The following is a 16579-nucleotide window of genomic DNA, read 5'->3' on the forward strand; positions in this document are numbered from 1 at the left end:
TTTCAACACTATTTTGCCCTTGGAAAAACGACTCTTTTCCCTGCCACCTCCCCAAGCATGAGGATGTGTATACACACCTCCTACCCCAGGAAGTGACCAGAGGTGACAACTGCTGAGCTGACTGTTGGCCAAGGGAAGCCTAATCCCATCACCAGACTTGCCAAGGAGTCCAGACATGCAAAGGAAGTTCTATTGTATTTTGGGCGGTAGGACTCAGAGGTGTTTGCCTATGCTAATCTTATACCTGGGCCTTGCCCTGACATGTCTGCTTATGCTAATCTTGTACCAAAGACTTGTCTGGACATGTTTGCCAAGGTTAAACTAGTGTAACCCGTCTACTCCTCCCCTTTTGTGACATGTCAGTGATGTAGCAATGATACTGTACAAACTGTATTTTGGATATGGTGGGAAAGTTTTAAAAGTCATTGTCACCCCATTCCTCTTTGAACCTGCTGCACAATAAACTTTGGTCTACAGCTATTTGCTCTGATTGGTGGCTGGACTCCTTCCTTTATTCCACAGGGACCGACAGGCTCTGCCCACAAGCTGGGTGACTGAGCAGCCTCGCACCTAGATTTTTCTGTAACACTTATACTGCAGGAAATGCCACTATTTTAGGCCAAACTTTGGTATATTGGGCATGAATGCGCTTTTAAAAAATCCTGAAAATCTGTAGGCAACTGAGTTGGGATTGTACACAAGGATGCCAACAGGGTTTTTCCAGGGCCTGGTACACTGCATGTGATGTGAGGCCCCTGCACACACCCCAAAATCTGATGGAGAGACCTGCTGCTTATTAACTTTGCACCAGCCCTGCATGGTAGGCTAGGCCAAGATAAAGGAGGGCAGGAGAGGATAATGTATACAACCTCGGGCTCCTGAGTAGAAAAGCAAGATACATATTTGTATCACAGATCATGTAATACAATGTTTTAACTACTACATTTCATACTTACAGCAAAATGGCAAAACAAAAAATGTTTGTCAACCCCAATAAATAAAAAGCAGGAAATGTTCTTAAGTATGTGTAGTTTCACAACTTCGGTGTCTAAACTACCAGCTCTCGGCATATCTTACTTCACAGGGCAGTTGTGAAAATAAAAATGGGGAAGTGGAAGACAATGCACACATCCTTGAGCTCGTGGGGGGGGGGAATCAGTATACAAATACTACAACCACCAGCAACAAATAGTCAAAGCATGTGCAGCTTCACAATTCTCAACAAAACACGTAGGCACAGAACATTTTGACAACCCGATAAAAAAAATATACTGGTAGTATCCTGTTAAAGCCCACAGAAACTTAACTTGCTGCAGTTGTAAGGAGGTTGTAGATTTTATTGTTGAATTTACTATTTAATTTTGTTTATGTTTTATGGTTACTGTATATTAATAAAGAGCAGCCCAGTAATGGCTGTTGGGGACATGGAACATCAGGGGCAAGGAGGCAGGACACTGCAATAGCACCATTATTTTCTCATTTATTCCAAGGGAACTCCTTCCAAGTGAAACATACCAAAGCTAGTCAATGCAGTTTTATATTGTAATGGCAGAACATTTTTGCTGACGTGTTGTGTGGAAGCCCCACAGCTTGCACACGTGACATGAGCATGCACACATGGCTGCCGCAGACCTTGGGGGGCAGTGCTTTATTCAGAAATATTGGGGGAGCCCTAGCTCCCCCCCCAGCACCTATGTCTCCTGGTACGTAGTAAGGTCAAAGGTAAGTTAAGATTTATAGTACTGCATTCAAAAGAGGAGTGGCACCAAACCCAAGAATTCATATAGCAATGAACATTCAAAATAATAATTATTTTTCTTTATTGTTTTAGATTTACTCCACTGTTCAACCCATCAACTTACCCTGGAGACCTTCGGAATACACCCATGTTATGCCTTAGAGCATATCCCCAAAAAGTGAATTTTGTATTTTCTCTATCCAGAGAAGTAATTCAAGCTTATTCCTCTCCCAACTAAAGAGGGAGCTAGTCATCACCTGAAGCTGAACTTTCCATGTTCCTGGTTTATCTGACAAAACCTAGGAGCTCTTCAAGAGAGTCCATTGTGTAATGAGCAACAGGCCACAAGAAAAACTTTTAACACCACTTGTTAAGAGTTCCAGTGTGCAATACTAAAAACATTTGTTTTCACTCATGATCTGGGAGAAGCTCCTTCCTGAAGTACATCATCCATTTCCTTTGAGATGTTTTCAGTGACGCTGAGCCTGGTCTTCCTGAAAAGAAAAAGACAAAAGAACATGGTTGTACTTCTGAGAGGAAAACAAAACGGCACCTCATATGCTTATATCACCATTCACATTGGAGGCTGAAACTTATTAGAAAAACTAACTAATAAACTGAAACTGACACAGGGACAAATAGAAGAAGATGCCTTCACCCCAGTATGGCTCCCCTTTATCACATACACAGCCTAACAAGACAATGACAAGAATCCACCAACAGCATACGAATCAATCTGGCTAACCTGATTCAAACACACACACACACACACACACACACACACACACACCCCACTCACTCACAAAAACAAATCTCACTACAGCCACCCAAAGACAACCAACCACACCCAAGGCCAACCCCAACCTCTCTCCCCACCAAGGAAACACAATGAGCGAATAGTAAGGGAACCCAGACAAGTGACGCTGACACAAAACCCCACACATACACTAAGTAGAAGAATGGAGACATAACCACTCCACTCCACCCCACCCCACCCACCCTTTCCCCTCTCGCCCCCCCTTTTCTTCCTAACCTAACATTGTATGTAACACTAATGTCTCACAACAAATGAAACCAAACTGTAGAAAACACAACTTGAAAAAAGAGATAACGCATGTGTTTTTGTACACTAAGAAATCTTTAATAAAAATACATTTTAAAAAACAAACAAACATTGTAGGCTGAAGCCAATCCATTTACCACTGACAAATCATTAACGGTCTATAACGAATTGTTTCAAACAGAGACTATTCCTTCACACAATCCTCCACATGACAACTATTTTTTTCTTAAAGACAACCCTTTCTTCCCTTCCTACATCCTGGAAACACTTTCAATAGGGCTCAATGAAATGCTATAAAGGGCTTTTTCACCTACATTGTATCTGCCATTGCCCACATGCCTGCATAGGACAAACTGATCAGTTCACACAGAAAAGTTAATGAACAAACTGGACACTGAATATATGAGAAATATATTAAAACTATAGGATAAAATTTTCATCTGGAAACAGCTCTAGAAGGCTGTTCGTAATTGTAAAATGTTCTTCCCCTCTTGTATTTTTATTCAGGAGGTTATAACTTTAAAACCAGTGTACAAGGGGAGAAAACTAATACAGAAACTATGTAGGGAAGAGGCTGGGAAATACTACATGTGATACAACCAAGTGGGAGTGAATAATGCTTTTTAATAAATTAGAATGCTCCATAAAGCATTATTAACTTGGTGCTAGAACAGTCTTCTCCAATCTACGGCACTCCAGATGTTGCTGGATTATTGCTCCCATCATCCCTGACCATTAGGCAATGCTACCTCAGGCTGATGGGTGCTGTAGTCCAAAACATCTGGAAGAAATAGAGTTCTCCTATGCTCCTTCATTGTTTAAAATTACCTATACTGTTAGCCACTTTAGCAAATAAGACTGGGTGGCTAGAAAAATGGCTATAGCCCACCCTTGAGATCACAAGATACCCAGAAAATGCCATTGTTGCTAGTGTGCCATTTGTCAATTGCCATAGATTTTGAGAGGATTCTACAAATAATGCTAAAATCAAGTCACGGGCCCATTACACCAACAGTATATGGATTTTTATGGAACTACCAATTCCATATCAGCAAAAGCTCCAGAAAATGCAAAAGTTGAAAATTCAAAACGAGCAAAAGATGACTGATGGTCAGTGTCAAGAGCATCATATCACATCACTAGTGGAAGATGGCTAAAATCATTGTGTAGCACTCCTAGAGGAAGAGCAGATCCACCCTGGCTCAGTAGCAGAGTTAATAATTAAAACCTAACAGCACTGGTTCCTTACCATTCTGCCAGCTTCTGTTCATACAGCTCCCATTGCTCTCGTTTTCTTCTCTCGATCAAGGTTTCGCCAGCAAATTTTTGCATTGACATCAGTAATGCTCCAGCAGGTACACTGCAAGATGATGACACAGGAAGTACATTTTGCCATATGGAGCACTTTCTTACTTATAAACAATGGGGGACCAGTCACTCTGTCAGTAGTTGCATCTGTGCCTTCTCCTATTCATCCATTTTCTTTCTTTAAAGCTATAGTATATGTGGCTGTTGTTAATTCTGCTGTCTGGTCTTTGACCACAATAAAGATTGATTGAAGGCTTTTTTAAAAGCAGTAGCAAAATAGGAGCTCAATTCTACTGTCAAACACAAATAGAGAACATGCCATCTTCCTTTACTCTTTTTTACATTAAACATTACTGCCCATACCCAGCACGCAACACACATCAAAACTATTGATGTAGTAGAGGTGAAGAAAAGTGTCCCAAATCTGGAAAGGGAATCCACCATTTTTAACTGTTATTGTTTTGTTCTTATAATTAGAAAACGTAATTCTGTGTGGGTCTTCTCCATTAAACTGATTCCCTAAATGTTGACCCTATGTCTACTAAACATTTACTCCCACCCACCTCCAAGAAGAAAAGAAATGATGGGCTGAAAAAGCTGACTGAGAACAAAAGGACAATGGATCCTCCAAAGTAACAATTGACCCACCACAGCAATCAATATATTGGTGTGTGTGTTTTTAAAAAAATCAGCACCTCTACCCATTTAAACATTAGTAGACAGGCAAATAAAAATCAATTTCTGTTTAAGAAGAATGCAGAAAAACTAAGTGGGAAATTGGAAGAAAAATAGCCACCTTCTGCAGTAAGAGAGAAAACAGACGAGGTCTAAGGCTAGAAGGAAGTTTGCAGGAAATCCTGTCAAGATTCAAAAACGAACTTGTAATGACACCTGCAGACTATCACACCCAACAAAAGGAAGCACTTCTGGTTCCTAGTGCATCTGTGTGTACACGTACTGTACATCTATGAGCAACCTACCCCAACAACGTCCCAAAAAGGCTCCCGCCAACCAAACCTCTCAAGCCCAAGTGCATTCTGAACAAGGCTCCTGTACAACCTAGAAATAAGAAAAACAATAGAATCAGACCACACACAAGAGATTTGCAAGAAGTCTCAGCTACAATGAAAAAGCTTTTTTGTCATTCCTTCTGCCTCCCCTTTTCCTGTCGTGTCCTGTAAAACTGGACTCTGCTCCAGGACTACACACTAAAGATTCAGCTATGGGCAGCTCCAAATATTATAATTTTTTTTTTGGGGGGGGGACCATCCGTATTTCCTACAGCAAATATGTACAGGCACCGTACGCATATCTTAAAAAACTTGTGCACGTGTTTGTTACGTCCGCACTTAAAAGTGTATGCTGCAGCAACTGTAATGTCTATTTCATTTTAGAACACAATATGAGAAGTCTCTGTTGTCAGCACAACTTAGAAACCAGTCTGTCTTCAAAGTTTCAACTGATTTTATAGGTTTTTGCTTATTATCATTATTCATTGATTTATTGCCCACACTTCATTCTAACGTCCCAGGATAGCTCACAACAACATGAAAACCCAATTAAAACAAGTTACAATAATGGATCCTAAAAATGTACATCTCAAGTGTCAAGGACCAGCGTAAAGAGGTACCAAATTACAATAGCTGAGTGCTGTAAGGAATCATAACAATTACCATCTATGGGGGAAATAATCTACCAGTCATTTGTCAGGCATAAGCAGCTGTGGCCAACAGCACATTCAAGTTAGAACTGTTATGGCTCCCATTTGTGAAAGGAAAGTTGGTACTTCTTTCTAGGTATATGCAACCAGCAGGAGCTGCTGCCTTCATCCATGCAGTGTTTGGGTAATGTGATGCTCCCTTATGAATTAGAAGAATTCCTAATTCTATTTGTGGAGCCAGAAGCTGGGAATGCTGGCAAGTCATAAACTACTAGTTTCAATAATATGCAGAAATGCATTAAAACGGGTCAGCTCTGGGGCTTTCACAAAAAAGAAAAGATGTTGATAAAACAAAGACCTCTCCCACATAATAATTTTCTTACGTACTGACCAAAGATATCTAGGAAGAGAATTAGATTGTCCTTTCATGTTGTCATGATAGCTTTACAAAAATGGGTCTGCAAAAAAACAGACGGACAAGATGCCAAGTGGAATCTGCAAGAGGTTGACAATGTACCTTTAAAAGGGTGCAGCCTCTAATAATTTCAGCGAGGTTTATGTAGGACTCAGTTCAAACTCAGCTGAAACCAAAGGAGATTACAAAGCAGGATATGGTGAACTGTTCCTTTAGATTTTTCTCAGTTATTATATATTTTTAAAAATCTGGATGTGTCGGTTCAAGAGGGCCATTTTTATGTCAGAGGACTATAGCAGTTTCACAGCAGACAGCTTAGTCAGACAGAAAAATTAGGGCAGGGATTAAGTTTCTCTTTTAAGTGTTTTTAATTATAAGATTTAATTTCTGCATGTACAAAAATACAAATTAGTATCCACTTATAGCACTTTTCAGAGGTAGCAAAAAATGGCTTCTCTCAATATAAGATTAATTTAGTAGCAAAATCTCGCAATGAAAGAGAAACTGAGAAGATGCCTCTCCTTTGCTGGCTTCCCAATTCTCCATTCATATTTAACATGACTGACAGCACAATCCTTTACATATCTACTCAGAAGTAAGTCTCCTTGAGTTCAGGGGAACTTACTACCAAGTAACTGGGAATAGGATTGTAGCCTAAATTATTTACTAATCCTCTAATATTATAATCCTTTAAGAACCTTTCACCAAAGAACGACTATAGTTTGCACAATATTAATGCTGTCATCATAAGCATACACATTTGGAAATGAGTTTTTCTGAAATCAGCAGGACAGAAATGCCAATCCCAAAGATCTGCCTGGTTAAAAAAAAATCATATTAAGTAACAAATTGTATTTTAGAATTTGATCGGGGTCAAAAAGTGAACATTAATAGACCAAGAAGCAGAACTCTTGAGCTCTGAAACTAATTTTCTCCAATCAACTTTTCTGCCTCATTCAAAACGGAACATTCAAATATCATCGCCTCACCTCCTGCAACGGCAAAGTGACTGAGGGCGTTTTTATCACGGTATGCAGACATAGCAGTGCTCACTGTGCTGTGAGAAAAACAAGGATTAATAAGGAAAACTGCCCAATGAAAGAAAAAGACTTTTATTTCTGGTGGTCCAAACAGTGGCCTGTAGTTCTTGACTAAAACTTTTGCTAACTCTTCCCATTTTAGACGATACGGTGAGTATTTAGAATCATTTCACATGTGACTTTTTCTACACAGGACAAAGTTTACATGCAACATACAGGAAAAATATACACTTCCCGATCCATATATTTATGGCAAAACGTGAAACACATACTTCACAAGTGATAGCATGCATGTTTTTTCTACTAATGGAAACTAGAGGGAAAAATAATGTACAAAGCAGGCTGTAATTTGGATACTGAGTACAGTATGCCATTTCAAGTTCAAGGACAATTTCAATTACCTGAGGTAAGAGTTTTAAATAATTGGAGTTTTAATTATAAATGACAGACTAAAAAAATAAGTAAAATAAAGCCTATCCCTGGATCTTATATAAAACAGTCATTTCAGCTTAAAAATATACATTCCATACATGCAAGCTTTCTCAACATACCCTCTCCCATCCTCTGTCCAGGAAGCATTCATACATTCCAACCAAGGAAAAAACCTTGGGAGGGATTATGGTCTCAGGAGGGTCATAAGGGTTGAATGTAGGCCCAGAGCACCGCAGTCAGACCCTGGTCCCACCCCAGATATAAATAGAAAAATTGACAGTTTTTCACCAGTCGCCTGAGAGTTCTTATTAGCTGGTCTGCTATGATGTTACAGAATGACTATAGACCTTCTGAGGAGAAGCAGTCACAGCTCTCAATATGCCAACATAGCTTTTTTTGATAGAGCAGAAATGGTTGGTTTGCCTTATGCAAGGCCTAATGATTGGCTGGGGGTAGATAAGCTGTTTTTACAAGACTCTACACCATCTGATGGTGATGATGGTCAGAAGGAAAGGACACAAGGAGAGGTTCTATTTAAACTGTCTCATCTTGCAAGTTAACTGCTTACAGATATGACAATGGTAACATTTTAAAACAGTTATTGTACATTAACTGCCTCCTCCAACCAAGAATAAGCATACTCACTTGAATATTGCCACAAAGGCAGCAACTCTCCAGCCCCAACGCCAACCGTAACGGATGAAGCCCCTGGTTGCTGCACGATGTGCAGTTCGCTATCAAGAAAGTTACAAAAGTTTAAAGACATTGTCAGGCCACACTACCAATTTTTATTACGCCCCAAATGACATTTTATATGTACCATTCCTGAGGTTAATGAGAAAAAGAGGCCTACTAGTAAGGTATCTTACATAGGGGCTAAAATATTTGCTTAGAAGCAGAAAGAATCAAAGAAGTCCAGTATCTCCCATTTCACACAATTTAGTTATTTATTTTGCTTCTGCATGCACATCCCCACCTGCGCCTTTATAGTCTGGATTCTGGACTAGACCCTTGCACCAGAAACAATTCAGCAGGCTTTACTGTTGACAAAACTATGGACCACTCAGCTCATTTGTACATGCACATAACCTGCTTTTTTATTTCTGGATTTTTCAGTACTCATCTCAGAACATTTTAATTGCCTTCAGTTATATTATCCAGACTATTAACCCAGGCAATATGGAAACGCTGGCTGTGATCCTCAATCTACCCCCATCGAGTCCAGTTTCTTATTGTCACAGTGGCCAACCCAATCTTTATGGAAAGCCCGCAGGCAGAACACAAGTACAATGGCACATTCCCACATGTTCCACGGTATGTTCCTGCTATTCACAGGTACACCAACTCACAAGACTGGAGGCAGCATGCAGCCAACATGACTAGTAGCCATCGACAGCTTTATTATTGATGAATAATCCCCTTGTAAAGCCACATAACCTGGCATATTACATCTTCTGGCAGCAAATACCATCCTTAACTATGTGGTGTGTGAAGGAGCACTTCCTTTTGTCCTAAATATTCCAGCATTCAGCTTCATCAGATGATCACAGGTTCTAGCATTATATGAAAAGGGAAAAACTTGTATCTACTGGAATCAGTTTTTCCATACCAAGTACACACCTTTATCATGACCTGCACTTTCTCTAAACTAAAAAGCCCATAACATCATAACATGCTTCTTGATAGTTTTGGTTGCCCTTCCCAAGCTCTACAACCGACTTTTTGAAGTGCTAGTGACAAGTGTCCATAGCACTCCTAGTGTGCTCACTAAAGGAGATTTGTGTAAGGGCTTTATTGAGAAGACTGATTTGATGTGTGCTCTACCATGCCAGGAATCTGTCCGTACCGCAGCATCCAAGCGATTGTGGAAAATCTCTCCTTGGCTCTGCTCAATGTACCGTCTCTTGGCGTTTATAAAACCGGGTACCCCGCCATAGACCATGCCGACAATGCCCCCGCAAAACGTTGCTTTGATGATATCGACCGTTTCTTCAGGATACCGATTTAGCTCGCTGCGGGAGAAAATGCTTCGATGAGAACTCAAGTCTTCAGGACATAAAAAGCCCCCTTCACGTTTCAGAAATCCCGAACCCCCCCCCCCACCATGCAACGCCAGCGTTAAACGAAGCCACATTGTCAACAGAGGCTGGAAGTGCCCGTGTGAGGCTCGAGACATGCGAGTGGGCTTTCGGCAGGGCTTTTGCCTTTGCGTCCATTGCCAGCCCCGCGCCCGCCCCGCCTGGCTGCAAGGAGACGGGGGCGCCTGCCGCTTCCCGGGCGACCCTCGCATTCTTGCAAAACAAAACCCTCGGGCTTACTCTCGCCGGAAGAGCTCCCGGACACGCTCCCAGCCCGAGCCCGAGCCCGGCGGCTCCGGCCTGCTCAAAGCCCTGGGCTGCCCCGCGGCCAGCGCGGGAGAAGAGGCAGCCGAGGCTCGGACCGGCCCCTGCAGCGGCGGCGGCGGCGGCAGAGGCTCCATCGCCAAACAGCCGAGCGCTCTTTCTCCCCCAGAAGCCGCTTCCCAGGACCTTCCCTCGAGGACTCAGCTGTGCCGGAAGTGGGCCGAGGAGGAGCGCGCCGCCCTGGCGCCTTGGAGGACGCAGCGCAGGCAACTCCCCGGCTGGAAAGCATTTCCGTTCCACCCGCCGCCCCCCCCCCCACCAACCCCCGGCCAGTGGGTTATGCGAAGCGGGAGGCGGTGCGAGCTCGGGGGAGGGAGGTGTTGGATTCCCGCCACTGCGCGTGCGCAATCCTGACCAGCTGCTTTGCAGGAAGCACCGTGCATACTCTGTTGCACCTCCTCTGCCCCTATTGTCGATAGAGTGGAAAGGATTTGGGGTTTTAAAAAGAGCGTGGTGGCAAGATATTAATATTGGGGCACGACAAGCGGAAATTCCCTTTTTTGCACGGCTGTTGAGGCTCAAGAGCCCTGTCTATTTTTGCAGACGACTTATTTGCTCTGGCTTTTTTTTTTAAAAAAAAAAGCGGAACGATATACGTCCACTGCTGTATGTATTCCTCCCCTCTGACGAAGCCTATCAAGGCAAAGCTAGTAAGATTTAACGCTTCCAGCTATATTTTAAAAGCACTGCTACTGGAGACTACAGTGCAAACTTGCTCCAAATTCTGTTGAGGAACTTAAAGCAAGGTTCTTTTAACTGTACTAGGGGTAAATATGTAATGCAATCCTATGCACGTTGGATCAAAAATAAGTTCCATCATGTCCAGTGATACCCACTGTCAGCAGCAGTTGTACTTAAAGTTACCTTAGTTTTCATCACTGAGCGAAGTCAATCTTTCATGCTCTTATCCGGAATGGAAAAGAAAACAAGAAAAGCTTACTGCCTGAGCTTCCCGACATATAACTAGCCAATGGGCAAATTGCAATACGTAATTGCAACAGAGCAGTAAAGTAAATCCTTAAGTTTATAACCTTTCTCACCAGCCCAAAACACATTTGTGACAGAAACAAAATACAAGTAGTTTATTGCTTGTTATATCATGTAGGGCAGAACATCTGTCGGTTGCCCAAGTTCTTTGTTGTCACAATGCTTTTAAAAAATCGAATTTCAGTATTAATTCAGCCATCAAAACAGGTTTTTCTATTTTAATCCAAAAGATCATTTAAAGATGAGTTTTAGAACATACCAGATTAATTCCCTTCACTGAAGATAAATTTAGGGTTTTGTCTCATTTTTAAACATTCTTCCTCTTTCCTATCCAGCACAATAATGCCACATAGTTTGATTTCCTGAGTTAATTCTTCCATGTCTGGTATTGGTCCCTCTTCCTTAAACAGCATCTGCAAATTTGTTTTAGTGCCATGCTGTTTTTTCTTCTTCTTCCCCATCATCTATAAGCTCAGTGAGGAAGGTAATGAGGAATACTATGCAGCACCAGTTTCCAATATCTACAATACACACACACCATACTCAGGAGACATAACCAGTAATTAATATAGCATTCTGCGGCATATGAAATTTTCTCTCACCGCCTCTCAGTGAGTACAGGCCTATATAGCAGTGATCCAGGGTTGCGGAGGATCAAAAACCTGTTACTATTTCTGCAGCACATATAAGATTATTGTGTAATTATTGTATATTGCACACTGTATACTCGTAGGTTGTATAGGAACATGGCTGTGACTATTTATTTCAGCCCTGTGAAATACATTAGGCCCAAGGCCAGGACCAAAACACCTTAAGGACTACTTCTCTACATATGAACCTACCCAGTTCCTGTGATTACCATCTAAGGTCCTTCTTTGTGTGCCTCCTCCATGAAAGGTTCAGAGCATGGCAACTCAGGAACGGGCCTTTTCGGAGGTGGCTCCCTGTCTGTGGAATGCTCTCCCTAGGGAGGTTCGGCTGGCGCCTTCATTATACACCTTTAGGTGCCACACAAAAACATTTCTCTTCAATCAGGCCTTTGGCTGATTAACATCTTATACCCCTTTTTAATGTGTTTATAGGAGGATGTGGGAAGGGGGACGGTTATTGGTTTGTGGGTTTTTTCTTGTTTTTATGATGTATTTTGTATTTTAATATTGTGAACCGCCCTGAGATCTCCAGATGAAGGATGGTACACTTTTTTTAAAAAAACCAAGTTAAATAAAAAGTTGAGCTTCATAGCTGAGTGGGGATTTGAACCTAGGTCTCTCCAGCACTAGTTCAGCATTCTTAACCACTAGACCACATTATCATGAAGGGACCCTGCATTTCTGAATTTGCCAGTACACTACCACTGAACAGACACTGTTGATTTATGCAAAGTGAACTATGAGATCATTTGCCAGAAACTCAGACTGAAAATCAAGGCAGGAGAGACTATATTTGAGATGTGAGGGATGGGACACACAACTTGGCTGCACACTTCTCAAGCTATTTCCATGTGGATGTGGAATGGCTTAACTACCATCTTTTGCAGGGCTGCTATTTGCTCCATAGGACTGCAAGCTTTCTCATTCCTCCCCAGATTTTGCAGCGACATGGAAATAAGTCCTTGAATAGAAGTGGCAAGGTGGCTTTTCACAAACAAGAGCGAAGGAAGAAGCTGTGCTGGTCTTTTTCCTCTCTCTAGCTAATAGCAGCTTTGGGGAAGTAGTTCAGATCATGAAAAGAGTAAAACCTGTGTCTTTAGAATCACTTCCCCAATCTTCAAAGGAGCTACGTCAGGCAGTTAATTAGTAACAAGAAGAAAAGCAGGGGAGTGAGTGTTTCTGACCATAGATCTCCCACATACTGTCTAGCTTTGCCTCACTCAGTCATGAACTCTATAAAGCTGGGTTGGTCAGCATTTCTCAGCCTAGCCTAGGGAAGTTTTTAATGTTTGAAGTTTTACAGTGGTACCTCGGGTTACAAACACTTTGGGTTACAGACTCCACTAACCTGGAAGTAGTACCTCAGGTTAAGAACTTTGCCCCAGGATGAGAACAGAAATCGCGTGGTGGCAGTGAGAGGCCCCATTAGCTAAAGTAGGTACCTAAGGTTAAGAAGTTTCAGGTTAAGAACAGACCTCCGGAACGAATTAAGTTTGTAGCCAGAGGTACCACTGTATTCTGTTTTTAGTGTTCTGTTGGGAGCCGCCCAGAGTGGCTGGGAAAACCCAGCCAGATGGGCGGGGTATAAATAATAAAATTATTATTATTATTATTGTTATTATTAATTAGGGTTGTGTAATCATTCATTTTAATGATTATTTTGAATTGCTTTAAAAAGTTTTTCATATTGCTGTGTACCGCATTGATGTTTTGCAAGAAGGCAATATATAAAGACTCAAAGTTTGCAAAGAACTATTGTCCAAACGCTACACAGATCACATTATTAAATGTTGCATCCATGATGATTCATGAAATGATTCACTCACCAGTAAGAAACTACAGCCCACTCCATAGGATTAATCTTGTGTTAATGGTGAGTCAGTTAAACATCATGGAACATCAGTTCCCTTTTCAAAAGGATTTCACCACAAAGGAATACTAGAATTCAGTGGAACTTTGGCTTCCCAAATAGCTGAACACTTCTGGAAAAATCTACTTTCCATGATATCAAAGAAAATTCCAGATTTGATAAAATAGTTTAATACAGTAAGTAACTGTCAGGGGTTCAGAAGCAGAGACGCAGAGAAGGGTGGAAACAGAGAGCGAGGGGGAGGAAACCGAAGGGAGAATGAGTGATGATGACGACCCGAGATCTCCAAGCCTAAGCAGTGAGTCAGAGGACTCCCAAAAGGGAGCCCCAGTGAGCAGAGCAAGGGGGGGATCCGGGGGGACACCCCAGGAGGAAGGGAACAGAGGAGATTCAGAGAGCAGCAGCTGGAAGTCGGGACCCACGCTCAAGACGGAGAGCAGCAGGGAGGAAGGCAGCCAGGCATCGGGTTCCGGAGGCCGTCAGCAGGAGGGAGGGCACGAGTCAGGGGTGGTCACGCCCTCCTCAGAGAGCGAGGCAACGGTCAAGAGGAAAGTAGAGAGTTGGGCGCGCGCGCCAAGTTCAAATGCAGCGGAAGCTGGAGCAGTAAGCAGCCCGGAGAGTGAACCAGGTCCCAAAGCCCGCCGAAAGGAAGCGGAAGGATCAGGGGGGTCAGCGTCAGAGGAGAGTAGAAGGGAGGAGTCCCAGGGGGGCAGAAGGACCCAGAGACGTAGGGAGAGGCGAAGGAGGTGGAGCAAGGCTAGGGTATTAAGCTGGTGTGCAAGAGGCGGGGACTCAGATGGGTCTTCGCCGACCTAGGGCAGAAGGTGTAGAGCTGCACGCTGCAGTTCGGAAATGAAACCTGTAACTCAATAAAGACTCTTTTAAAGTGGACGCTGTGTGGCGTGGTCCTATGTCAGCTGGGACCTGGTAGCAGCTCTGACAGTAAGACCCATCTCTTCAAAGCTTCAGAAACCTGAAACCTCGCAGCGGGAGCAGAAGCCGCTAGGGGAGGAAGAGGGGTGTCTGTAAGCAAGCTCACAAAGGTTAGCAAGATGACGGAAGAACAGAGGATCTCCGCGCTGCAAGAGGCAGTGACCCAGTTGTCCTCAGAGGTATTGGCTTCCAAGAAACGGGAGGAGGAGACTACAGCCGCCTACAGAGACCTACACGCCAGGTTTGAAATGCTTGTTAAGCAAGGGCAACCGGGACCCAGACCGGAGGGCGTGGGATTGGCACGGAGAGCAGGAGGGCTTGTGGCTCACTTCGATGGGACTTTGCAACAGTACCCTAATTTTAGAGCAGACGTAATGTGCGCACTGCAACTGCTGGCAAAAGACTTTAGAGATGAGGAAGAGAAGGTGGGGTTCATATTGTCCCATTTGCATGGGGATGCCAAAGCCTGGCTGCGCAATTTGTGGAGGGATAAAGATCCGGCGCTTCAGAATGCAGATGCCTTTATCAAAGCGATGGATGCGTGTTTTTTGTCTACTATTGATGTGGATCTTGCCAGACGGGAGATTCATGGACTAAAACAAGGGAGGGCGAGCGTCCGGCAGTATCACGCCCGATTTTTTGCGCTGGTCAGTGCTTTAGAATGGGATCGGGATTCGCCCCCTATCAGAGACCTCTTCTGGGAGGGTCTAAGTTCTGCGGTTAAGGATGAAATTGCAAGGGGGGAGAGGCCCCGAAGCACGCAGGAGGTGGTCCAAAGGGCGCTGACTGTGGGGGTGAGGCTGGAAGAACGTCCATGGTGCAGAGATGAAGGACGTGGAGGGCGCGAAGCAGCGAGAAGTTTCTCTTTCGTTCCGAGGGAAGCAGCGCGTGCGCAATCCACACCTCCGCCAGGAGGGGGAGGGGAACCGATGGAGGTTGGAGGTGCAAGGGCTCAGTCAGCAGCCAGAGCCCTAGCACCGGCAGCAGTGAAAGCGAAGCCTCCTAGAGGGAACAGGAAGTGTTACATCTGCGAGGATCCAGGCCATTTGGCGAAGGAGTGTCCCCGGAGGCTCCACAAGCACACTGCAGCCTCAGCAATGGTGACTGCAGCAACGCAGCAAGGAGAACCACAGACGGCGGACGCGTTCGCGTCAGAGCTGCAGGCGGTCCACGATCAACTCAGACGGCAGCTGGAGCTAGCTAAGCACGCCTACAAGGTGCAAGCTGACAAGCACAGGCGGGTTGGCGAAGTGATCCAAGTGGGAGACTGGGTCTGGTTGGCAGCCCACGCAGTGCCGACCAGGTCACTTGCCAAGAAGAAGTTGGGGCACAAGCAGATCGGTCCGTACCAAGTCGAAGCGCAGATCAACCCGGTAGCCTTCCGACTGGCGCTGCCGGAGGGTTCCAGAATGCATCCGGTGTTCCACAGGTCGGTGCTCACTCCCTACAAGGCACCTCACAGGTTCCAGGAGCCAGGGACGGCGCCAAGTCCGCTCCGGGAACGGACGGAGACGCGGGGGGTGAAGCACCAGGACCACATCAACGAGGTCACGGAGATTTTGGACTCCAGATGGGGGGAAGAGGGAGTCGAATACCTCTTAGCCAGAGAGGGCACCCGGGCCAGCGCCAATAGCTGGGTACCAGACTACGCTTTGGAGGAACCCCTGCTCAAGGACGAGTTTCATGCCCTCTTCCCGCACAAACCCATGCCAGCGAGCTTCTTCGACGACTGGTTGTTCACACCCACACTTTCTTCCAGCACGTTCCATGGATTCGACTCAGAAGGGGAACCCGCACGGAGCACCCGTTCCCCAGAAGGTTCACCGGCAGGTTCGGCATCAGGCATCTCGTATTGGTGGGACGATCGACCAGAGGAGCAATGGCGCAGGAAGTGGCGGGAGATGCCAGGTCGAGCGACCGACGCAGAGACTGACATGGACGTGTTCGGGGAGGACCTCGGGTTCGAGCACGGCGGTACAGAGATGGAAGAGCAACAAGTCAACGTCGACGGCCGCGAGGGGGAAGACTCGGAGGTCTTCAGTTGGCGGCCACCCACGGGGAGCGACCTGTATCCAGCATTC

The 16579-nt window shown here is 44.4% G+C and overlaps 1 protein-coding gene across 1 annotated transcript; it reads right to left on the reverse strand.

The window, feature by feature from the left end:
- Positions 1-1803: 1803 nt before the first annotated feature.
- TIMMDC1 (translocase of inner mitochondrial membrane domain containing 1) lies at positions 1804-10199 on the reverse strand. Its single transcript, XM_082220811.1, has 7 exons — positions 9975-10199; positions 9503-9668; positions 8302-8390; positions 7174-7241; positions 5090-5168; positions 4051-4161; positions 1804-2232 (listed from the first exon to the last, which is right to left on the reverse strand). Exons 1-7 carry the CDS (start codon positions 10133-10135, stop codon positions 2151-2153), a joined length of 756 nt encoding a protein of 251 aa, XP_082076937.1. The 5' UTR covers positions 10136-10199; the 3' UTR covers positions 1804-2150.
- Positions 10200-16579: the final 6380 nt, after the last annotated feature.

This window comes from Podarcis vaucheri (genome assembly GCF_965113315.1).
Source record: "Podarcis vaucheri genome assembly, chromosome: 4".
Lineage (NCBI taxonomy): Eukaryota > Metazoa > Chordata > Lepidosauria > Squamata > Lacertidae > Podarcis > Podarcis vaucheri.